Consider the following 24,621-nt stretch of genomic DNA (forward strand, 5'->3'; position numbering starts at 1 on the left):
TCCTGGCTGGGTTAAAAACGTTATTCCATTCGAGGACTTTTTTAACTGTAACTATTAGATTTCTATGGTAGCAGTTTATTGCTACACTGCAAATGACACATCACAAAACTGGAATTGTTTTAAAAATGTCTCATTTTGTCTTATTTTCCAAAAAAGAGATAGCCTTCACGTATTCTTTGCAACACGTGTTTTCCTCGGCTCTGTCACTTGACAATCCTGCTCGGTTGGAGCGAGCCATTCACAAAACTCCTGTTGTGATATTACAAAGAACAGGAAACTGGAGTCCATCGATACTACATGTTCCACTACCATATGCAACTGTGTGTGCAGTTGTTTGTCCCCACATAGAGGATTCAAACCTATTCATCATAAAAAACTGTATGCATTAAAAGTAACTAACATTCAAGATTGGCGATCAAATTGAGAGAAGCTAAATTGCAACATAGGCAGCTTCTGGAAAAAGCACTTAAAGCTTAAGGCTGCCAATTAATATAACATTCTCTTTACTGAGGCTCTCACCCAGTGTCAGCTGTGACTGGGGAACGGTACAATGGGAATTGAATCTCAATTAGACCCATTAGTCTCCGCGGACCTCTTAAAAATAAACCTTTTCATCTACCATCATGACCAATGTCAGGAATCCTCAGGGCTAAATGACTTCAGCTAAGACAGTAAGCAGTATACACCATGAACAACTCTTCATTCTGTTGCCACGTTAAAGAAAAACAAATTGTAAGACCTCGAGAACATAGCCATAATATTACAAAAAAGACAAAAAAATCAAGAAAAAGACGATGATTTAATTACAAAACTCATAATACAATGAGAAGAAAGTTGTAATTTATCGTAACAAGAAAATTTAGGAAATAAGCAGCAAAGAGAACTTGCCTGAGTTCCATTCCTTCTGGATCCAGTCTCCCAGTTTCTTGAGAAACTGGGAGACCCATCTGAATAACACTGATGTAATCACGAATAGCCTTGCAGTCGACCACTACCAAACAATTTGTTCTCCACAAAAGATGAGATATTTCATTGTTTGTAAAACTTACATGAAAGTGTAATATAACATCATGCTCCAAATTCCTTATTTTAATGCAGGCGACGGGCTGATCTTCTGATATTCCTGTCATGACTCTGAGCCCTGAACTCCGAAAGAGAGTAAACGTTTTGGATTTTCTGTTTATGGGCATTTTAAGATCATTGACACCATCATGTTTTTCCTTGTGTTTTGGATTTGGGTTTGTGTTTGGTTGTTCCATTCTGAGTTCTGTTTCCTGTTTTATTTTGAAATTATGCTCCACTTGCATCTCCAGCTTTGTCCTGTTTTCCAGTTTAATCTGCCCAACCCCCCTGACCCTAACCCTCGGCCAGTGCATTGCCTTTAACTGCCCAGTCGACGGATGAAGCAAGGGGGAGTCTTCAAGATAATTTAATACTTCCTAACCCTAACTTCCTGCTCTGTCTCTTCCTGTAGGGGGCCTAAGTGTTGTCTAACAAGTCCAGTTTGTTATTTAGATGGACCCCCAGGAACGTACAGCTGTCCACCATCTCCATCCGGCTGTGGAGTCCAGACGTCTGCGAAGGGGAGCTGGGGAGTTGTTGTTACAGGGATGGGGGTAGCTGAAGTGAAAATTACACAAAATTATAACTTAATGACCTTATTCTCAAGATCTTAAATTTGTTTGGCTTTAAGTGGCCCAAATACTGCGTATCTTACAGATATATATGTGTGTGTATGTATGTATGTATAAATATATTATAAGCAATTCAGGTGACCAGAGCAGTGGAGTGATAATAACACTCATCATCACTTTACACAACCACAGAGAAAAACACACTGAAGCATAATTTGAGAAATACAATTTATTCTTCACAAATAAAACTGTTTACATATGATCCCTTTGTGCATAATAGTATATACACAATATATTATGTATATACAGTATGTTTGGCCTATTAGAAACATTCTTTCCTATAGATAGAAAAATCCAAAAATTTGATAAATCAAAGCACAAAGTACAATTAAAAAAACAAACACATTTTAAGCGAAAAAGCTATTAAATTATTTAATCATCCTAAAAACAAAACAAAAAGAAGTGTAGAACTAGAGGGCAGTGACATTTCCCCCTGTTATCCCAGCATCCTTGGACATGGCGTAGAACAGACCTCGTTTTTCAAACAGGTTGCTCGGAGAATCAAACTCCACAATCTGACCAGCATCCAGCACCATTACCCTGTGGAGGAGGAAGACAAGCAGACAAGAGTGACATGCTGAGCAGTGTAAATCCATAACTGGCTGGCAGAGGAGGATCCAGCAGAGGCAAATGCTTAAATGATGGATGCATGCATAGATATTGGTGCTCTCCATTAGAAAATTTAAAAAAAGAACATAAGACCAGTTCGGGGGGGGCCACAGAGGGCAAGGTGAGAGACACAGTATGCTTCATATTTCAATGCTTTTTTTCCAGGAAGAAGTAGGTGAAGTGGATGGCTGAAGTGGATGTGTTGATGAAAAAAGTGATTGTTTTCTAACTGCACTCCTACAATGACCTCTAATCAAAATAAAGGTCTAATCAAGACTTTGCTGCAGAGAAAATGTCTTTTCAGTGTGAAATAAAATTCAGGTGAGCGTCAACATGTTACAAAACGAGCTCTTCACTTCCATAACGAGCTGGAGAGCTGAATGGCAAATGGTGAATGAACTGTGTTTACTGTATATAGTTTTAAAAAAGTGTTGACATTGCTTTGTGCATGATTTTAGAATTTACCTTTTGTTATTCTCAATTATGATGCTAGTTATAGATCAGTAGAAGGTTCTTGCATGCATTAAAGGAAAAAGCATTTATCAATACAAGTTCTCTAATATGAATTAATTCTATAGAATACAGTGAATGAATTCATGGATCCTCCTTCTGCACCATCTCTCAGCCCTCCTTCAGTTGTCCCTATTGTGCCACTCGCAGACTTTGAAGTCTGGCAGCGCTTTTCATGTCTGATTCTCATTACGGATGTTCCTATAATACTGGGGCTGACTTGGAGCTTGCACCTGTGGCCATCAAGCCTCTGTCACAACAGAGGATGAACTCTTGCATCTGGAATGCCTGGCCCATGAACCCAGATACTACATTTGACTAGCCTATTGTTTGGGACTGAAATAGAAAAGGACGGCATGAAAAAAACAGAGACAAAGATACTCTTAATAACAATAATAATTTGGGCAATAACAAGGATAATATTCTATCTCTAGAAGAGCTCAGTGTCTGACAAGATCTGTGACAACTGAGCAATTTTCTGATGAAGATGAGGAAGAAGAAGTGAGTTTTTGTTTGTTTGCTTGTTGTGGGAACCTCTGGCTTTCTCTATGATATTGTACGGTATCGACCTTACTATGTTAACGCCTTGGGATAATATATGTTGTGATTGGCACTATATACAAATAAAATTGAATTTAATATAGACTGTGTGATGTAAGGTTCAAAGTTCTTTAATAAGTTGAAATTGCTTCCTCTGCTGCAAATGTTTACGGAGTCAAGAATGAACTGTTTGGCTCAATGTTGAGAACAAAAAGTACTAGAATACTAAAATACTGAAATGAATTAATTATCAGCCCAAGTAAAGTATTGTGGGAATTACAATTGATGGGGCATTTCTGTTTATTTGCCTCATCATATTTGTTATTATTGTGCACCTTGGTAATAAATAAATTCAAATTGATGGAATTAGCTTTTGTGAAAATAAAAAAATGTGCCACATCACACTTTTAAAACATTGTTTTAAAGGCCGTTTGTGGTTCCCGCACCGTACACAAAGCAGAACAAAACAGAGGCGTGGAGGAATAAAGAAGCGAGTGAAGGAGTGAAATGGATATCAGGACAACCTACCTGGAGCTGTCCAAGATGCTGTGCAGGCGGTGGGCAATGGTGAGGATGGTGCACTGCGCAAACTCCTTGCGGATGGTTTTCTGGATCAGGCTGTCCGTCTCCAGGTCGACAGCAGCTGTGGCCTCATCCAGGATTAAGATACGAGACTTTCTCAGCAGCGCTCGAGCCAGACACAGCAGCTGTCTCTGCCCAACACTGGGAAGAGAGGGACATATTAATTTCATAAAAGACGGAGATGAATATAAACCATAAATGGACACTCATTCTATCTCAGACAGATTAAAGTCCAACTGAAGTTTAAATACTTTTATTTCAATTCAGTTTACGGACAGTACTGGAAAGGTACACCTGTACACATTTACACCTAAATATGTTTATTTTCATTGCAATATTATCCCACTAGATACAGGTAACATTTGGTTACACTGAAAATGTCAATTGCGTCTGAGTGTACTTTCGTCACAGACTAAACTAAAAAAATACTGCATCAGTTAAAGCTCACCTTTGGGAAGAAAAGAGATACAGGTCAAGATTGGAAGATGGAGAGAAAAAGAAAGAGAGAATGTAAAGAAGATGAAAGGGGAAGAGCAGTTACAACCCAGTTTTATACGTTTTTTGAAGAAGCAATCTTTTACCACCTTTATTCTTCCCCTTCCCTCTTCTATCCACCTCCACCTTTCCCAACCATGTCTTTTGTCTCTGCCCCGTGTGGGTGTCTCTCTCACTGACTTGATATGCAATGATTGGCTTCATCATATTAGTGGATTTACAACAAATACAATTGGTCTGTGAGTTTCCTAAACAACTGAACTTTTACCATAAAGGCTAATGTTTTTAGATGTCCTCCTTTGCTTTAGCTTTAATCTTTAGTAATATAGAAGAGTGATGATTATTTCTATGGCCTACCTGAGGTTCTCTCCTCCCTCTGTGACTTCATATTGTAATTTTTCAGACAGCCCCCCTACAAAGTCCGTCAGATGGGAGAGCTCCAGCACTCTCCAGATGTTCTCATCACTGAATCTGTCAAATGGGTCCAGGTTCATCCTCAAGCTCCCGGAAAACAACACTGGATCCTGCGTCCAGAGGGTTGGGATCGATCAATCTACCATTTAACACTGAATGCTGTGTGTGGGCTGAGTGGGTTTGTGTTTTTGTGTGTGTGTGTGTGTGTACCTGTGGTATGATCGTGAGCCTGCTTCTCAGGTCGTGCAGGCCGATGGTGGAGATATCTATACCGTCAATGATGATGCGACCTCCAGCAGATTCAATGATTCGGAACAGGCAGTTTGTTAGGCTCGATTTCCCAGCTCCTGTCCGGCCCACTATACCAATCTGGATGCAGCAAGAAAGATCACACAAAATACATAACGTAACAACGGCTGACACGTTTGTATTTTTCACACAGGGGTTATAAACTGTGTCTGAATCTGTTTCTGAATGTAGACAGAGTGAATTTGTGTTTTCTGATGCATACATCTTAAGCACTAATTCGTGTCCAACTGTAGCTGGCAGAGTGCCTAATGAAGAATCAGTCCCAGATATAAGCCATCTGGGGGATTAGTATCTTATAGCGTTCATAGTCCTCTCAGCTTTGTTGCAGATGTTCCAATAACATAAGAAGCTAACCAGCACACGGACACAATTCTATTGGTCGACAGATAAAGCCCTGGTCACACCTGGTATTAAAAAGCATTCTGAGTGAGTCTCCTGTGACCACTTCTGATCATATCTCCCTCCACTGCTCTATATGAAAGTAATCCAAACGCTATTTGTGTTCGCAAAGATCAAATGACGTTGTTGAAGGCACTCTAGGTTTCCAGAATTGTCGCTGTGTGTCTGTGCAATTCCGGAGGGGCTGAATGAATCAATGAGCTGAGCTACGATGAAGCGCTGAGATGCATACAAATATGTTTGATCCATTGTGAAACTGAAGCAGGTAATACACACACACACACACACACACACACACACACACACACACACACACACACACACACACACACACACACACACACACACACACACACACACACACACACACACACACACACACACACACACACAGTAACAGACCTTCTCAGTGCCCTTGATGTCACAGGAGATTCCATGCAGCACTAGGTCTAATCCAGGTCTATAACGGACCATGTAGTTGTCAAACTCCAGCTTTCCTTCCTCGGGCCAGTTCTCTGGAGGTCGGTTATCATTTACCCACTCAGCCTATTGAAAACAAAAACCAAGAGAAGACAAGAGAAAATGGTGGGAATGGTCTGCTGCAACATGTGGAAATTAGATCATGTTTGTGAATATTGGGAAAAACTCAATTTGTCGTACCTCGTTTTCTATCTCAGAGTATTCGCTCACTCTCTCCACAGCTACGATGTTGGTCTCCAGCTCTGTGTTCATTCTCACCAGCCAGTTGAGGCTCTGCGTTATCTGCAAAGTCCAAAGAGGAGAGGCCTCTGTTTACATGGTTAGCACTATTATACCTTATCATCACCAGAATTATGAAACTGTAATAATCATTTCCATTTACATAGGTATCATTATCTGCAATGTGTGTGATGCAAGTGTGTATCAGTGACTGACATTAAGGGCGGAGGATATCGACAGGCCGACCAAGCTGCTGTCCAGGGTATTTCTGTATATTACAGCTAACAGAGCCGAAAAAAACACCACCAGGTTTCCTATGAACTCAAGACGGATCGCCAGCCATCTGTACAGTAAACAAACATGCACAGAAATACACACACACATACACACATTAAAAGTGTCATCATTTGCTAACAAACTCCAAAATTGAAAATGAACGTATTTGGATTTGGTGGTGAATATCTGACCTGTTTGACACTATCCATGGGTAGACGCTCCTGAGGTTTTCATCCAAAATGGTTTCATTCTTTTCGAGAAACCTCTCTTGATGTCCGTAGGCTCTTATCACTGACAGACCCGACACTGTCTCACCAAAGTGAGAGTATATAGGAGAGCGAGACACCGAGTCCAGCCGACGTAGCTGTCTTGAAGACCTTAAATAGAAGCGCTAGGTGAAGAGAGAGGAAAAGACAAATTAGCTAGACTGTCGATAGAGCCTTTCTCTCTCCAACATTCATTGTTTGCAGTACATTCTGTTCGGTTTCAAAAAAACGAGTTTTCAATCCTCATTTTTCCTGCTCTATCTTGCTTACCTGTACGATGTAGTAGACCACAGCCAGAGGAACGGTGATGGCGATGAAGATAGGAGTGGCGATCCAGATGAGCATCAGTGTCGACAGTACACTCAGCAGGCACTGGATCCAGGAGCGAACAGACATAGGAATGGCTTCGTCTATCGTGTAAATGTCCTTTAGGAGTGTGAAAAAAGTTGGTCTTCATTAGAGGTTTCTCATTACTTTCAAGTGGCCCAAAGCAAATTAAAACACCACTACCTAAATGCAATTTTTTAAAAACTTGTTGAAGAGCCATAGCTCCTGGAGATTTACTTTAATTCAAGGTAATCTGAGGGGACGCCAGGGAGAATTGAATTTGGGAATTGATTGAGAAATCTGCTGTCTGTTTTAAAATCCTTAAATTGGTTGCCTGTCAGTTTCCATATTGATTTTATACCTTTTAAATACTTGTTTTTGAAGCACTTTCTTCGTGGTCTTTCACCTACTTAGTTGTCTAGAAGTTTTAAGTTACTGAACGAGTTGGGTCATGAGGCAGTTTTTATGTTTCTAGCCACTGGAACATTATGCCCGAGGATTTGAGAGCAGCTGAAAGTGCTGATGTTTTAAATACAGACTTAAAACCTATGTCATTAGTCTGTCTTGTGATTGGAGTGTTTATGGACATTATTTAATCTGTTTCTTTGTTTAATTTATTGTCTGCCCCCCCCCCCCTATACTGTTAGTTATACTGTAGTTATCATTATTGTTTGTCTGTTTGATTCATTTTTATTTAAATAATTTTTATTAGTTTGTATATTTTCCTTTATTTGTCATGTGCATTAGCCAGCAATTTTTTTTACTCACTTTGCTGTTCACATTTGTTTATCATATTATCACCTGAACCTGTGCAAAAGGTGCTAAACAATTAGAGTTTGACTGATTGTTTAACTAATTGCAGGAGGAAGGGACACTGAGCTTAAAGGCTTCTAAAGTGTTTCTTCTGTATGTGTATGTGTCCATCATTTATTCTGAGTGCATCAGAAAGCCTTGAAATCTCCATAGTAACAAATGCTGCGGGCTGAACCGCTTTGTATGAATAGAGAAATGGTTTTAACAGTCCAGCAGATTAATCTGATATATCCTGGTATCCAGCTGAGACAACCTGAGGCAGACTTGGTCAATCGGCCCTCTTACAATTACATTTTTAAGAATATATTGGTACTAACACCTCAAAAGGCAGCAAAGCAAGAACAGACAAGTAACGAAAGAAGAAAATGTGAAAAATTATTAAACACATATGAAAGAACACCAAAAAAATTCTACCTTTGCAAAGCGGTTGACCACTCTTCCGAGTGGCGTAGTGTCAAAGAACACCATTGGAACTCGCAGTATGTTGTTGAGGAGTCTTGAGTGCAGAATACGAGAGGCAGTGATTGAACCACTGGCTAAGAGCAGTGTTGCAAGGAACGCAAAAATAGCTGTCGTAAAAGGAGAGATTTAAGAGTGTATAATTATGCCCCACACATTGAAATCAATTTTGCAAAAAAACATGAATAAGTGTTCGAAAAAATAACCAAAGTTAAGATTCAAGCGCATATTTCTCTAGATTAAAAAATAGTGGCTTCTGTTTTGTACATTTGAGTTTTGCTCCTCACCATAGATGTTAGAGTTAAAGGGAGACAAGATTAAAGATGTAAAATCACTTATCACTTTGCTTGTACTGTCTAAATAGGACAAATGTGAAAAGCCTGGCATAAAATCACAGTTTGGTCAGTTACCCTGATCTGACCTGATCTACCGCAACATTTTAACATCAATATGGGAAAATTAACATTAACTGTAGAAACCAGAATTGCAAAACAAGGGTGTAAAATAGGCATAAAAAGCAATGGATACAGTGTGATTAACATTCCATTTACCCTGCAGCAATCCAAGAGCTGCATACACTCCTATCCTGGTATCCCTCTTAGAGTCAGGGTATGTCCTGTTGTAGTAGACCACTGCATCATTGGTCCATTCACTCAGCCATATATTCTGACCCACAATAGTGCCGCTAAAGGCAGTGAAGAACCCCACAGCGCAGATGGAATACACCCAGCCGATGGCTCGCATGTACTGAAGATACACTGAGAACTTCACCTGGATATCAAAGAGCAGAAAACATGTGAAGGAAACATGTTTTACTTTTCAAGTTCTAACTTTGTGTCATTTGTGTGGTTAAAAAAGTATTTAGGCGGACCGGGAACATTTTCATATTACCTGTCCTGTTTCCATAGTTTCCTTCTCTATTATCCTCTCGCCTTCCTTTGATTTACCAGCAGACTCTGGTTCTTTTAAACCACTGTTTTTTCTTTTTCTGATACTAGAAAAAATTGAAATAAAATGAAATAAAGTTGGAGAATAATATACAACAAAACTCCTCTATGACACAATATTTAGGAAACATACACACACACACTCACACACACACAAGCACAGTGACTTAAACCGAGAGCAAAAGCGAGATGATTCCAACTCACTCACTCCCTCCCTCCCTCGCTCACTCAGCTCTAACCTTCCATATCTCTTGCTGCGGCGGAGGCTGTTTTCTCTCTTCAGTGTCACAGTAACCGTGTCCTCCAAAGCCGAGTCAACCTGGGTGTCCTCGCTTTCAGAGACGAGAGGCAAGTCTGTTGTGTCTTGGGAACTGTCTGAATAAACATGGTCACACATTATACATCGGGTCTGAAAGGTCTTTTAGAAACGGTGTACTTGATCAACTTGACGATGCGTCAGGTGCAGCAAGGCAAGTGTATAAAGCACAGTTAAGACTCAATGCAAATCAACAGAGAGAGCACGGACAGGGTGCGCGCAGTCAGACAGGTCGGTTAGTGACAGACAGGTACGCCAGCCAAACAAAATGATTGGTCGCTTTAATTATTGATGGCTATCAGGATGTGATTTCAGGCAGTAAGGGAATTGAGTGAAGCGCATTAATATAAAGTGTTAACACAAATACAAAGAAAAGGCCAGAATGTTTCTTACAACATATTGAAATAATGCCAACTCATAATCATATAGTAAAGCATAAATGGTGACAGATATGAGTTTTATCGGTTGCGTCACTTAAAAACAGAACATTGTGCAGCTTATGTTGAGTGATGATGCTGTGAGAAAAAAAAGAAGCAAAACTACCTGAATAGGTCCGTTTTCTTTCTTCTTGGGCATATGTGTCGAGAAACTCAGAAAAAGCCCCTTTGCTGGCGCGCAGGCTCTTGTAGGATCCAACCTCAGAAATCACTCCATCCAGCAACACCACTACTTCATCAACGTAAGGCAGGAAGCTCATGCCATGAGTCACCAGGACACGAGTCTGTGCAGATAGACACATTGAGCCTTGGCGGTGAAACCATAATTTACTTTAAAAATGTTAAAACATTCACTGCAGCAGACGTTCTAGAAGGCCAGTAAATCAACATTCACATTTTTTATCAAAAATAAATGCAGGTTCAGTTCACAAACCTTATCTTTGAGAAGTCCATTAGGTCCAATCACTTTATCAAAGATGTGTTTTCCCACATGAGAGTCCACTGCAGACAAGGGGTCATCCAACAGATAAACATCAGCCTGACTATAAACTGCTCTCGCCAAGCTAATACGCTGCTTCTGACCTCCGGAGAGGTTGATGCCCTGAGGGGATGAAGAAAATATTAGGTTATTATTAGGATATTTTACCAATAAGAAATATATTAATCAATAAAATATCACAGTATCATATTAAGATCCATGAGGTCTCAAACCCTTGAAACCCTTTTAAGATTCTTACCTTCTCTCCAATCTCAGTCATGTCTCCAGCAGGCAGCAGTTCCAGGTCAGGGCACAGGGCAGTAGCCTCAATCACCTCCTGCAGCCTCCTCTCCTCAGTGGGAGAGCCGAACATGATATTATCCCTCAGAGTGGCATTTTGGATCCAGGCTTGCTGTGGCACATATGCAAGGGAACCCTGGAAAGGAAGAAATGTAAGAGCCTTTGTATTGCTTCTAATCACAAGGTGGACCAGCCTCCTGCCATATGGAACAATTTATTATGAAAAGGTTAAAAAGACTAACTTTACTCAGGGAGTGATTTTCTTTGAGTTGTGTGCACATTGCATGTCCTTGGCTAAACACACGTATTATTATTTGACAGATATAATGTCAGAAATAAGATTTCACCTGAATGTTGACAGAACCCTTGACCTTGTGCATCTCTCCCAGGAGGGCTGATATGAGAGACGACTTTCCGCAGCCCACTGCTCCCACTACTGCTACCAACCGACCAGGCTTAATGTCTAAGGACATGCTGGTAACATACACGGAGCACATATATATGTCAATATTGTGAAAAACACAAAAAGACATTAAAAGACGTTTTTGTAGCCATATAACTGAATCATCAAATGTGCAAAGTGTTTAACAAAACAGACATACTCTTTAAGCAGAGGTTCAGCATCTCTTTCCCAAGCAAAGGAACAGTCACATACACTGACAGCAGAGTCTAACAAATGGAAACAGAAGCATAGATAAGCCAGAGGAAGTTTACAGGTATAAACAAATAGGTAAATATGCTTTGCTGCTCTGATGAGGAACACAACTGAAAGCTGACATACCGCAACTGGGGTCATGCCCCACAAGGTCACTTTCAAGGTCTTCACCTCCCAGAAACTTTTCCAGGCGATCCTTAGACACTTCTGTCTGAAGTGACAAAGAGCAGGTTAGTGTGGTTCTGCGATAGTTTTTTTGTATGTGGGCTCATGAATGAATCGTGCTTCCCTTACTTGAACTATCATAGCGATGACCATGGGCATCATAGAGAGGGGAAATCGTAGGAGGTTAAAAATCGTGATGGAAGTAAAAGCCTTCTCAGGAGTCAAAATATTGTCTGGGCTCAACAAAACGTACACCGCGAATGAGAGCACAGAAACCTGCAGAAAGGACAGTGTGAGGAAAAACAATTATTTGCAAAGACCATCCTTGACCAGCCTCTTGTCTTTCTGTGATGCTCTTTCCCAGGACTCACCATAACTGGAGTACATATGAAGATGAGGCTAGAGACACTAGACAAATAGGCAAACTTTTTCATGACTTTAAGTTCTTCCTCCCTGATGCTTTCGACCTGCGTCTGGAAGGATGGCTCCCATGCATACAGCTTCAAAATCTGGTGGAAGGCCAAAGACAAAGAGGGGGACGAGGGAGTAGGGGGCATTGTAGAGGGAAAAGGAAAAGGAAGGGTGGGGGAACAGAGAAATAACTTTCAAATCTTATGCAGTCAATGTTAATAAACCACAGGAGGTTATTTCAGTACAATAGAAAACACTGCAGCGTATTTTTAGCTTTTTCCCTTTTGAGCATAAAGCCTTTCATATGAGGATGGTCTCACTTGGAGTCGCCCACCTCCATTGATGTGGCTGAAATATTTTTACCCGGAAAAAAGGAGTAGAGGTGGTAATCTTACACCAGTTAACAATGATGGGAGATATTAACTAGGAATTAAAGGAAACATATTATACTTTTTCACTTTTCTCTTTCCTCTAGTGTGTTGTATAGGTTTTTTGTGTATGTAAAAGGCCTGCAAGGTAAAAAGTACAAAGTCTATGGTAAAGGGAGCTCCAGTCCCCCACAGAAAACACTGAAGCTCCTGAAACAGCTCGTCAGTAGTCCAACCAATACTTCCGCATATTTCTGATGTCACATTTGTATAATGCACGCCTAGTGGATATATAGTCACGCCTCCACACGAAGCCAGGTGAAGTGGGAGCGGAGATTTCCTACATGCACTGGAAGTGGTGGACCAGTCACGACAGAGTGGGCCAACTGGCCAATCAGAGCAGACTGGCCTTTATTGGGGCGGGGGGGGGCTTAAATAGAAAGGAGCTAAAACCAAGCGTTTGGCTGAAAAGAGGAGCTGCAGCAGTCGACAGTTTGAGGAAAGTGATGTGTTCTCTGAACATTAGAGCATGTAAACCTTTTCAAGTAATGACCCAAATATGAGTATAATATGTCTCCTTTGACTAAATAAGGAAACTCACCTTGATCCCATTGAGTATTTCATTCATAATCTTCAGTCTCTTGTCTTTACACTTCATGTTGTCTATCTGAAAATAGATCAGTCAGAAAGAGAGGTTTAATTAATCAAAAAGCAACCTTTGAATCACCTATTCTCAAAGCCGTTTCACATTTTTGGGAAAATGTCTTTTGACAAAAATTTGGAATTTCTCCTGTCTCCAAGACAAACACTTTATTAATGTGGTGAAACAAATGCTTGGCCCATTATTAACAATTATTTTAAATGACCCGGAAGAAAACTGATAGCGAAGAAATGAGTTTTGAACACATAGCAAAACAAATGATGGCATTAACTATGAAGGCAATCACTTGACAGAGGATTTAAATTGATGTGGATGGACTTGATGGAATTCTGAGAAAGGATGATTATGGATAGGAAGGACTGCACAGGTGTTTTAAACATATGTACAGTATGAAAACAATGTTTGGTCTTTTTCTCCATGTATTTAGTTTGTCAGCATGAGCACAAATGGTGTCATTGTCCCATGAACAAAAGACAAGTAAACTGCATGATTTGAAAATCATTCCTAATGAGGAATGCTTCATTGTTTGCTTATGTGTTGGTAATTAATGCACTGAGGCTCAGGTGTCTGTTTGCTTCTGTCAACCACCCTGATTAGTGACAGGTTCCTCATGTTTGTCCAGGAGTTGGAGGGGTGGGTGTAGTGTTTGAGTCCACAAAACATTTTAAGAGTGCTCAGGGGTGTTAGAGCAGAATCCAATACAATTAAGGTAAGTGGTGACCAAATCTTCAGACGTAATAAAACAACAGAAAATATCATAACACGCCTCCATACTGCTCGTGTGATGTCATCCAAGTGTGCGCAAGCCCAGACATCCATATTCGACTTGAAACGGCATCATTTACATCGTGTTTTAACCCTAAAAGTCCACCAGAAGTGGCTAAGCTAGCGGACGTTAGCATGGCCGACTGTCCTTGAATGCACCTTGTTGGAACGAATCATCAACATTTAGGCTTAAAACAAAGTGTAAATGACCTCGTCTCTAGTCAGATATGAATGTTGGGGCTTGCGGACACTTGGATGACACCACACGAGCAGTATGTTGGCGTGTTGTGTTCTTTCTGTTGTTTTATTACGTCTGAAGATTCGGTCACCATTTACTTCAGTTGTATTGGTTTCTGCTCGAACACTGTTTACCCCTGAGACTCCTAAAGTGTTTTGTGGACTCAAACACTTCCCCCACCCCTCCATCGGCATAATGGTGAGTAGATAATGAGTGAATTTTCATTTCAGCGTGAACTATCCCTTTAAATTCCGTTACCAGTGTGCAAAGACTGGAGCCACAGCTCTTTAAAAAAAGTTCATTATTCTCTCAAGCTTCGAGAACTATCCTGTCTAAAATGCAATTCTGCTGACCTGGAAAAGTCTGGCCTTTGTGGTGAGCAGCACATTCATCGGCGCCACCAACAACATGACTGCCAGTCCTATTAATGCAGAAGGTCCGATTTCCATCCACAGGAAAGCAACGGACAAGATGATCTGCAGAGGGCAGGACCAAATCAGGTGGATGAAAGATGTCACATCGTGGAAGCGCTGGGCATCAGCTGATATCATGTTCATCGTTTCTCCGACCGTCGACTCTTTGCGGTTGTCATTAGACATCACCAGTGCCTTGGAAAAGGGGATAAAGAGGGATATGCTGGGTGAGATGCAACCGCAGGGGAGTAGGAAAGGAAGCAAGAGGACGACAATGTTTTGGGAATTTGCGATTGCTAATAAAAGTGAAACAAATTATTTGACTGATGGTGTGTGGTTATTATAACACACAGTAATACACAGTAGGAGACAATGCCGAGCTAAGGGAGTTTATCTAGAAGGAAAAAAGGCTGACTGTGACACCCAACATGTTGCTCTTTTTGGCAGCGATTATGTGTTCATCATCTACCTATTATTTCCGCCACTGTTTGGGGAAAAACATATGTACCGTTCATCGCCATCCAATGATAAACTAAGGCTTATTTTTATTTTGCCATATTGGACTGACACAGCCATTCACAGGTCTCCGTCATGGCAACAACATTCACTTTGTCTTTAGCAAGTTGTCTTCAAAGTACAGACACAACTTTCCTTTATATCGACCCAAATTACGAAGCTTTTATTTTGTAAAGTTTTGAACTTATGTTGGGCCATGGTTTTGTGTGAAACCACACTTCGGCCTACATGTGCCATCAAAGCCGGAAGCAGCATGTCCCTCCAGGACTCCGTCTCCCAGGGGCCATTAAAAACCAGAGCAAGGAACTCAATGTCCCAGAGGGCATCAACTTCACACAGAGGGGTGGAAACCCCCCCCAGGGACACAGGTTTCAACTCCCATTGGTCACTCTGGACCCCATGACCTGTGAGGTCACCGGGCCAATATAAGCTAAGTTCTCCAGCTTCTCGATCTCTCTCTAAACTCCCTCCAAGGAGAGAAGGCTGTTGAGCCAGGAGCTCTCTTTCTAAACTCCCTCAACGGAGAGAAGGCTGTCGAGTCTTCTTTCTACCCTCCCTCCAAGGAGAGAAGGCTGTCGAGCCAGTTCCTGCCTCTTCCTACAATCCTTCTACAGGAGGGAAGGCTGTGGAGCCTCTTCTCCAGCTCACATCTTCTCTTCCTATCCAACTCTTCGAGAGGAGCACAAAGGTGCAGCTTCCAGCTCATCTCAGCAAGGAAACCTCCTCGCCCTCCAAGCTCTACCAACGTCCTAGCAGCGATGCGATGTCCTGCAGGAAAACTTCAGCCAGCAACTGAGCTATACCGCTCAACCGAAACCAGCAAGACGACACAAAACTGCGAACTGCACAGCAACTTCCTTTTTCCCCTTTCCACGGACTGGTAACACAACTGGGCTTAATAATTATACTAGGCTAAGCAAGACTGTTTATTCGATTCTGTGTGAGGTTTATAAGCTTGATTTGTGGTGTTGTGATATTTTGGGTACAAGTTATTGAGAAAGTAATGTTAGTCTGTTATGCTCTTCACAGTCTTTCGTTGCATCCAATCTAGTAACTTCCTCTAATTTGTCACACACACAGACACACGCATAACTCTTCACCTCATTAGCTCTACAGGTCGTAAACATTCCAATAGGTGGGGGAAGGGTGTTATCTCTTTGGCCAGCCGCCATCTTGAAAGCACGCTGACTCACACAGACACACACACATGTATACACACATACCTATCTTTGTTTAGCAATTAGACCGTTAGTAATTTGTGTTTTTATACTTTATTATATTCATAATAAATGTTTTTCTTTCACAAATGTTTTTTATTAATGTTGCATAAGTGAATTTCGCCAACCTCTACACTGTCAAGAACCCCATATCTTTCAACTTAGCTAACTATCTATATGGTAATTTTGGTTATAGTTATTAATTTAATTGTTAATCAGAGTTCCAAAATTTGTAGTTAGAACCTTAATCTATGAGACTTAATCAATAAATTGGCTATCTTTTCCCTTCCTTTGAAGGGTGGTGCCCCAAGGTAACTTTAATCAATTAAAGTTATTATTTAATATTAATAATAAAATATTAATATCTAATATTTTATTTTGATAACCAAATTTATTGAATGCCGAAAGGCACACCATTTTATGGTATCACGTTTGATGCATTATGGCACAACACTTGGGTCCGAAGATTTTGACACATCTGACACATCTCTTGGGTGGGTGATGAAAACTAGCATAACTAGCACAAGTGGCATTTTGTTTAATACAAAGGAAGCTCACAGTCTGAAATAAAGTAAGACAATGTCATTGCACTGTCACTCCTCTCACCTTTTTGTACACAGCATCCATGATGGCGGTGCGGACCTGTATCCCCAGCAAAAAGCAGTGTTGGAAGTACTGCTGCAGGCACAGGGACTGCAGAATGGCCACCAGCAGGAGCAACAGTGAATAAATGTATCCCTCCCAGACATAGTTGGATTTGTCCTGAGTGAAGGAGATCATCGCTCTGGCAAAAGAAAATAGCTAAAAGTGATGACACAACACAAGGTACTGTGGTATTTCAATCATCTAGCTGCAGTTATCTAACGCCTAATCATATTAAGTATTATATTTTCCTTCATTTTGTTTTCTGTTTGCTTTCCTTACAATGTCCCCTCCCCCTGTGGGGCATGGTGAGATGTGTTGATGTTTGACCTAATCACTGACTCACTGAGTGATGAATGATTCAAAGGTTGGATTATTCACAAAAATACAGCACAGCAGCTCTATTTTTACAGCTTTGAAGGACGTCGACTGAATTGTACGTGACAGAGTCTGTTCATAGGTTTTGGGGGAGGGGGGGGGGAATTTTTTATGCTCCCTGGTTGAGGGGAGATTCCTCCCCCTCTCCCCCCCCAATTATTGTTCCCACTTCAGCAATCCACTGTATGTATACTGACTCCCTGTGGTACACAGTGAGGATATAGCTAACCCTAACCTTTGAGTTAATGATTGCATGAGTGCTGACAGGGGTGAGGCAGCAATGAGCAGTAAACACTAAATTCTGCTTTATTGTCAGTTAGGTTCAAGGTTAACATCTAGTTGTGTAAGGAACAATTAAATAATCTCAATCAATCACAATCAATGAAAAACACACGTCAATCTGAACAAAATCTGCAACATATTCGGACCATGATGAGGCGAGATTATTTGAAACTTGACTCACTTCAGAATTAGAGGGCTGACAAAAACCAGTATGTCCTGCACAACTTTGAAGAGGGCAGATATAAGGAAATCCTTTTTACAGCTCTTGAAAATTGTTGGATACAGCCACGATTTCGGATAGTCAGCTTTCTCCCCGTTTTTCTTTTTTTTATCTGCTTTCTCTCCCTTTTTCTCCTGAAGAAAAATGTTTGAAAAACAATGAATCTGGCACAACAGGCAAATAAATGTGTGTGTGTGTGTGTGTGTGTGTGTGTGTGTGTGTGTGTGTGTGTGTGTGTGTGTGTGTGTGTGTGTGTGTGTGTGTGTGTGTGTGTGTGTGTGTGTGTGTGTGTGTGTGTGTGTGTGTTTCTCTGCACACCCTCACCATCATCAACACATCCTGACTGACGCCTGCACTCAGGCCGTTGCTGAAGCCATTTTCGAAGGCCTCTCCCTTGGCTTTGGCACTGCGCTTTTCCCGTTTCTTCTTCAGTCGGGCTTGGAGGCGAACGCGAGCTGCAGCCACATCCAACTGCATGAAAGAGTGAAATACTTTGCTGATGGAACCAGTGCTGTCAGCCTCTTTCAGCTCCCACAGGTCTTCCTGAGCCAGCGTCTGCTTGTGGCCCTTTGCCACCATACTGCAGAGACAAAGAGAAGCGTTTGGTTACTAGAAATCATGGTGTATGTTTGTATTCTTACTGTAGCAAACTCTAGTTTACCTATTAAACCAGTTGAAGGTGATTCTGCTCAGAAATGCAGCACCAGCCTCAGGATTCTGCAAATAGAAACAATTATAAAACAAACAGCTCATAGATGGATTATTAGCAATGCAAATTCTGTGTATTATGATAGAAAATGCTTCTATTTGGGTTTCCAGCTACCTTTTTTACTGACTCCTCCATTTCTGGGGGGACATCAGCCACAGCAGAGAGAATAAGTGCAATCACTTGGAGCCCAAAGGAAATGAAGAAAAGGCAAAACCGAGGGACATCACTGATCACTCCCTCCTGAGTGAAAGAAATATGTTTAGAGTGACTGCCATTGATTAAACAAAATAAACAATTCCAAGATACTCAGCCATGGCAATAAACTGCTTATTTTGCTCATAGACTGTATATAAAGGTGTCCGACTTGACAGATCCCCAAAAGTGAAGCCAAATTAGATTGATCACTTGCCCGCCTGACACATCGGCGGCAGTATAGGTCATAAACCCCTGCCTCCTCCATGTCAGTAAACGGGACATGGACCAAAATAAAGTGTCAAAGTACACACTAAATACATTTTTCTCAATGATAGTTTTCTGGCATTTTAGGTTGTTCTTACACTAACGTATGTTCAAGTGTCCATTCTTCTGGTACATTTTTAATTAGTTATTTGATGCAATAAAAAAAGGATGAAACACCATGATTGACAACTGAGTCGCGATTGGTCGAGCATTGATATTGGACTCGATATCGCAACTTCCTCCTCAGAGCGCTATTACTGCAAAGACTCTGGCTCCAGATGACGTCAAAAGATGGCGGCACCCGTATCCAGGATAATTTAGTACAATGGGACAAAGTGGAGACATGTCGTACGTCTATTATTTTGCTGATACGTTTTGTCTCATATAAAAAACACCATATGGTTATAAACTTGATTTTCATTGGAGGGGGTCTTTCAGTGTGAAGTAGGTGCAACAGTGAGTTGTGTATTGCTGATACAGTACATCTGGTGAGATGAGATGCATCACATCTGCTGATTGCATTACATCTAAGTAATGAATTGTTCTGAACTTTTTTGCTTCATACCGGCTTGATTGCCTCTCGTGTCAAGGACTGGAAAGGGAAGATGTTGCACACACAGAGCAGCAACCAGAAGAGGAAGAGAGTGGTGGAGTCAATTGCTCCTTCCATTCGTCTCACTGCTTCCTGGCACAACAACAGAAGGATCTAACGAAGGAGATTACGTCAGAACATAAAACAAACATGCCATCTTTCCATCTAGGGTACCAAAGCATATCAAAAATGAAATATAAAAAAAGACAAAATATATCTACCCATGTGACAGCATACAGGCCGGGGTTTACGTAGTATACAGCAGGGTATTTCTCCGTTGAAGGGTTGCCTTCGTGTGGACCATAGTTCTCTCCTATTGTGACTGCAAGGTCCGCAATGGCCGTCAGGAACAATAGAGACACCAAAAGCTGAGGAGAGAACACACAGGTAAGGCTGGAGGCACGGAGGTCCAGTGGTTCGCACTGTCACCTGTGGTTCTGGGATCTGCCTTTCTATGTGAAGTTATGTTCTCCCTGTGCCTTTGTGGGTTTTCTCCCACAATCCAAAGACATATAGCTTTGGTTAAATGGAGACTCTATATTGCTCTTAAGTGTGAATAGTTGTTTGTCTTTGGATTTGCGGCCGACTTGGTGTACCCCCCCCTCTCGCCCAAAGTCAGTGAGAGCCAAAGGAAAAGCGATACAGATGATGGATGGATGGATGAAACCTCCCTTTATTCAAAAGACTCTTTGGCTTTTTGTTTCTCCATTTGGATGTTTGAGCTTCGTTGTGCAGATTGATGCACGACCAGTATTCAACACTGTAAGTTATCACATTCATCTACTTTTCCCTTCGCTCACCTTGAATCTCAGCTTGCAAGTACAAGTATTGTTTAGGGACACCACAACTAGCAATAAGAGGCAGTTTTAGTCCAATAATCATCTTACACAAAAGTCATATGGTAAGTCCAAATGTCTAGTGTTAGGAGATACCCCATAGTTTTAACTTTCAAATCTAAAAACAATTGAATTTTATTTGATTCTGAATATTTTGATGAGGGAGAAGAAGTACATGTGATTTTAAGAATTTTTAAAGACATAACGGGATGTTTTTGTGGACAACATATTTAATATATAATATTTTTCATACAAAATAATGTTTTTCTGTTTCTTTTCCTTTATGAATGCCTTACCTGTTTGCAGAGGTAGAGCTTGGACAAGTGTCCTCTCTCCACTTTCGTCCTCCTGCAGAGAGACACCAGGTGATACGGGGCACAGAGCCACAGGAAGCCCAGGGGGATCCACACCAGCACCGTCTGCTGCATACATACTGGCAGGTCTGGGTCTTCTCTGTTCACATATGAGTCATTCTGAAGTGCAAAAACACATACATACACGTGACTCATCCATGAACCTCTGGAGCCACAGGCACCACAGGGACACCTCGTATGTCTCTGATTAGAAATTTAATCAACGATGGTTTAGGAGATTAAAGCCAATAAGTCGCCGCTCCCTATGTGCAGTGGCATGTTCAATGTGCACTGTTGGTGCTAATGGACCGAGAAGAACAGGGTGTGAAAGGGGCTGGAAGCTGTGGAGTTTATTGCGTTATATGAGTCAGAGACCCCGGCAGAGATCAGAAAATTGTGCAAATCAAATCCTTAAAAACAAATTATATTCATTAGCGTTTTTAAGCAGCTCAGTTTGACAAGATACATGACGAAGAAAAGCAGCAAATCCTCTCATCTAATCTAGTTTGAAGAAGCGGAAACCAGAGGAAAAAATTACTAAAATGATGAATAATTTATAAAAAAAAAAAAAAAGTAATTGAAAAGTCAAGAATGTATTTAATTATATAATGGTTATTTTTAAATTGAATGAATCACATATTCTTTAGACAGAGTAATAGTTGAATAGTGTGTGCTTGATGCGTGCTTGACTGTAGTTACGGTACATGCCAAGTCATGTCCTACTCAATGGTCACATGTTCACTGAGCTCACTGTGTACAAGGGTTGAAAACATAACACGCTCATAAACGCATTATCGAAGATATGGTCACCTTTTACATAACAATATTTTTCACACATTTCTGCCTTTTTTCTCAAAAATCAACCATCATTTGGATCTAGGTTCTTATGTCTCCTTAATCTGCCTGGAATTAAAAAATAAATCAGGTAATGGTGCATTTAGTAACTTTAGTCACTTTTCTCTGGAACAAACTGCCTGAGATCGGCAGCATCTGCATCTTCTTTACGAGCAAATACCACACATTTCTTTTCCCTCTGGCTTTTGGCAGTTAGTAGTGTGTGTTTGTGTTTGTGTTTGTTTGTGTTTGTGTGTGTTTGTGTGTGTGTGTGTTTGTGTGTGTGTGTGTGTGTGTGTGTGTTTGCGAGTGCATACCTTAGAGGGCATATTGTATTTCATTGCTGCATGGGTGAACGTTACCGAGTGTCAATATGTATTTTCTATCTCATCTGTTTAATGTATTCTATGTTTTACTATATAGCACATCAAATCTACCACTGTTTGAAACTGACAGATTGATTGGCCTCACACATGGTGCAGGGGACTGACAATAATATGACCACATGTACAAAATAACACAATCACATACAGACGTCCCGCAACACTGCTACTTTTGAGAAGTTGAAAAAGTCTGTTTCAATGAGGTTATAACTGTTATGTCAGGTCTCAAGGGGACAAAAGGAAAGTTTGGTTTTATATGACATATGTGTTGTATTACAGGTCTTAGCGTTCATCCTCTCCTTCATTACATTTAAGTACATTTACTGTCTTAGCAAGTGATCATATATATGTGTGTGTGGCAGGTTATTCAAACTCCCATTCTAAAGAAAGTGTCAAGTGAGCTCATCTTCAATTTTCCTCAACTACTAATGTCTATTTTTATCAGCATTTTCTCTGGTTGTTGAACTCACCCAGAAAACGGAGCCACAGTACTCCTCCAACACTGCGGCACACATGGCCCACACGTGTGGCTTCGGTTGCCCTCAGGAGACTAGACAACCAAGTTGCCTTTTGCCCTCTGCTGAAACGCCACTGAGAGTGACTCAAACGCTCCGTCACTCTCCCCTGTCCACCCCCACTCCAGAGACAATTGCAGGACGTGACTCCGAGGAACTTAAAGCCATGAGGCTTTTAAGCCAAAAGAAAGCTTTGAGACTTCCTCGTGCAGAGAAAAAACACGAGTGTGCCAAAACAGTTGAGGATTTACGTGAAGAGCAGGAGCAGGTGAGTTATTGCTTCACTTGAGTCTCTCTTTCTTTTTAAGGCTGAAGGTGGAGGTTCATCCTCAGGCAGTCCTCACGGCTCGTCTGTCATCTGCAAGAAGCACAAGCACACAAGAGGAGTCCTCCTAATACAAATAATCCAGATGCAAATGAGAGAACTCGGAGTCTTTGAGAAAATCCAGCTTTTGCCCCACCTCTCAGACAGTCCTCTGTGCTCGAATGTGTCTAGAGTTCAAAAACGTCATGCATGGAAGAGGACAAAGGGAGATATACATAACATTGCATACGCTGTCCTGGAATGGTTTTCCTCTGTTAGGGGGACGGACAACCAAAAACATGTGAATGGGGGGGGGGGGGGGTGCTCATTACATCCCATGTGTTTCCACTTTGCATGCTTTCACTCACTCTGAACCATTTTCAGCACAAGTCACATTAGATTCATTTCTGCTTTGCTGAAAAAAATGCTGCTTTCTAGTGGTAGTTTTGGGAGAAGGGATATTTGTTGTTCTCCCTCTCTTTCCGTTTCCCATTCTGCTCGGGCAGGGCTTGACTAATATACAGTACATGTTGTTTACAGGATAATAAAGTCAAGAGGCACACATTAACTTCCCTGGTGAGTCCTCTCTCCAGATTCAGACCAAGGGTAGTTTGCTGTGATGATCCCAAATACAGAGAACCCACTGATTGTGTGAAGGCTTAATCATTACATGTTTGATAACAAAAAAATTGTGACCGATTGGCTGACTCATTGTGTGTACAGCCCCAAGGACAGCCACGTGACAAGTGAAGCAAAGGTGAGCATGACCAGTGGCCTTAGAGAGAGAAAAAGAAGAAGGTTATCATATACATTTGACTACAATGTATGCTGTTGCCTGCATGAGGTAAGTGTGTATACATGGAGCCAGTCTTTCTCCCAAAGGCTCCTTGAACAAAACATGTTGCGAAGTAAACTTGTGGTGAAAAGGTCCAGAGCAAAGAAACATCCAATATATATCCATACAATAAGTGGGACATGATCCAAGCAAGAACCCAATACATTTTGGTTCAGATCCGGATCAGGGAGCGAATCCAGGATTCTATTACATTTTTTCTACATTTTTGTTGATTTCTCAGAGAATAATTTATGGAACTTGATCAAAAGAATTAGGCATGTTTATATTTTATATAACTGATATTTATGAGTATGTGCTGTGTTAGGATCTAGTGAAGTTAAATGTGGTCTTATAAGGGGACTGTTGGGACGTGGTACAGGTACAGCATGTGCTCTACTAAGTGCCATTCTAGTTATCTCTGCTAAGGTGGATGTTTTTGTCTGTTTGTTATTTAGCAGGGTTACACAAACATTACTAAACGACGAAAAACGAAAAACGGCATTGGAGGAGGTATGCCCTCTCTGAATGCCCTTAACATAATAATGATACATATTATACTCACTATTAACGTTTTTTTATACACTATTACACTGTATACACTATACTCACTATTAACGTTTTTTTTGCATAATTTTACCTAACATGTTCTATCCCTCACCTTTCATTTGAAAGATTTGTCAGTGCTCGGGGGGTCATTGTAACAGCAGTTGTCACCTGAGGCCAAAGGTGAAAGGTCTGAAATCCTGTTTTATCTCTCTTGTATACACCGAATATCTTTCTTTAGTGTAATCAACAGGTCATGTCATTTGACATGCAGAGTGTGAATGCATCGCACATTGAACACCATTTATCGCAGTTCAAGCAGTTGCGATACATATATCGGGCATGTTGATATCGTGATGACGATACATTTTCATTATATCGTGCAGTTATAAATCATACTGAATTACAGCTTCAATATTGAAGTAACAATAAGAAACAGGTGTTGCAGGTTTAACTG

General features: G+C 41.0%; 1 protein-coding gene across 1 annotated transcript; it reads right to left on the bottom strand.

The window, feature by feature from the left end:
• Positions 1-1,880: 1,880 nt before the first annotated feature.
• Positions 1,881-23,529, bottom strand: abcc2 (ATP-binding cassette, sub-family C (CFTR/MRP), member 2). Its single transcript, XM_034609767.1, has 32 exons — positions 22,438-23,529; positions 20,694-20,870; positions 19,783-19,929; positions 19,535-19,675; positions 18,625-18,750; positions 18,463-18,518; positions 18,126-18,381; positions 17,763-17,935; positions 16,886-17,063; positions 14,487-14,741; positions 13,071-13,136; positions 12,062-12,199; positions 11,820-11,966; positions 11,652-11,736; positions 11,473-11,539; positions 11,218-11,344; positions 10,830-11,006; positions 10,526-10,693; positions 10,199-10,376; positions 9,579-9,714; positions 9,284-9,386; positions 8,944-9,163; positions 8,348-8,502; positions 7,064-7,219; positions 6,719-6,918; positions 6,468-6,594; positions 6,213-6,314; positions 5,955-6,098; positions 5,055-5,213; positions 4,788-4,954; positions 3,882-4,076; positions 1,881-2,234 (listed from the first exon to the last, which is right to left on the bottom strand). The coding sequence occupies exons 1-32, from the start codon at positions 22,480-22,482 to the stop codon at positions 2,105-2,107; spliced, it is 4,701 nt and encodes a 1,566-aa protein (XP_034465658.1). The 5' UTR covers positions 22,483-23,529; the 3' UTR covers positions 1,881-2,104.
• Between the last annotated feature and the right edge of the window lie 1,092 nt (positions 23,530-24,621).

This window comes from Hippoglossus hippoglossus, chromosome 15 (genome assembly GCF_009819705.1).
Source record: "Hippoglossus hippoglossus isolate fHipHip1 chromosome 15, fHipHip1.pri, whole genome shotgun sequence".
Classification (NCBI taxonomy): domain Eukaryota; kingdom Metazoa; phylum Chordata; class Actinopteri; order Pleuronectiformes; family Pleuronectidae; genus Hippoglossus; species Hippoglossus hippoglossus.

Bases quoted from the DNA above. Each gene is read 5' to 3' on its own strand.
- abcc2 (XM_034609767.1), bottom strand. From the start codon at position 22,482: ATGTGTGCCGCAGTGTTGGAGGAGTACTGTGGCTCCGTTTTCTGG. The intron at 18,751-19,534 runs GTATGAAGCAAA...TCTTTCACTCAG, and splicing joins CACGAGAGGCAATCAAGCCG to GAGGGAGTGATCAGTGATGT. The intron at 9,164-9,283 runs GTAATATGAAAA...TTTGATATCCAG, and splicing joins AAACTATGGAAACAGGACAG to GTGAAGTTCTCAGTGTATCT.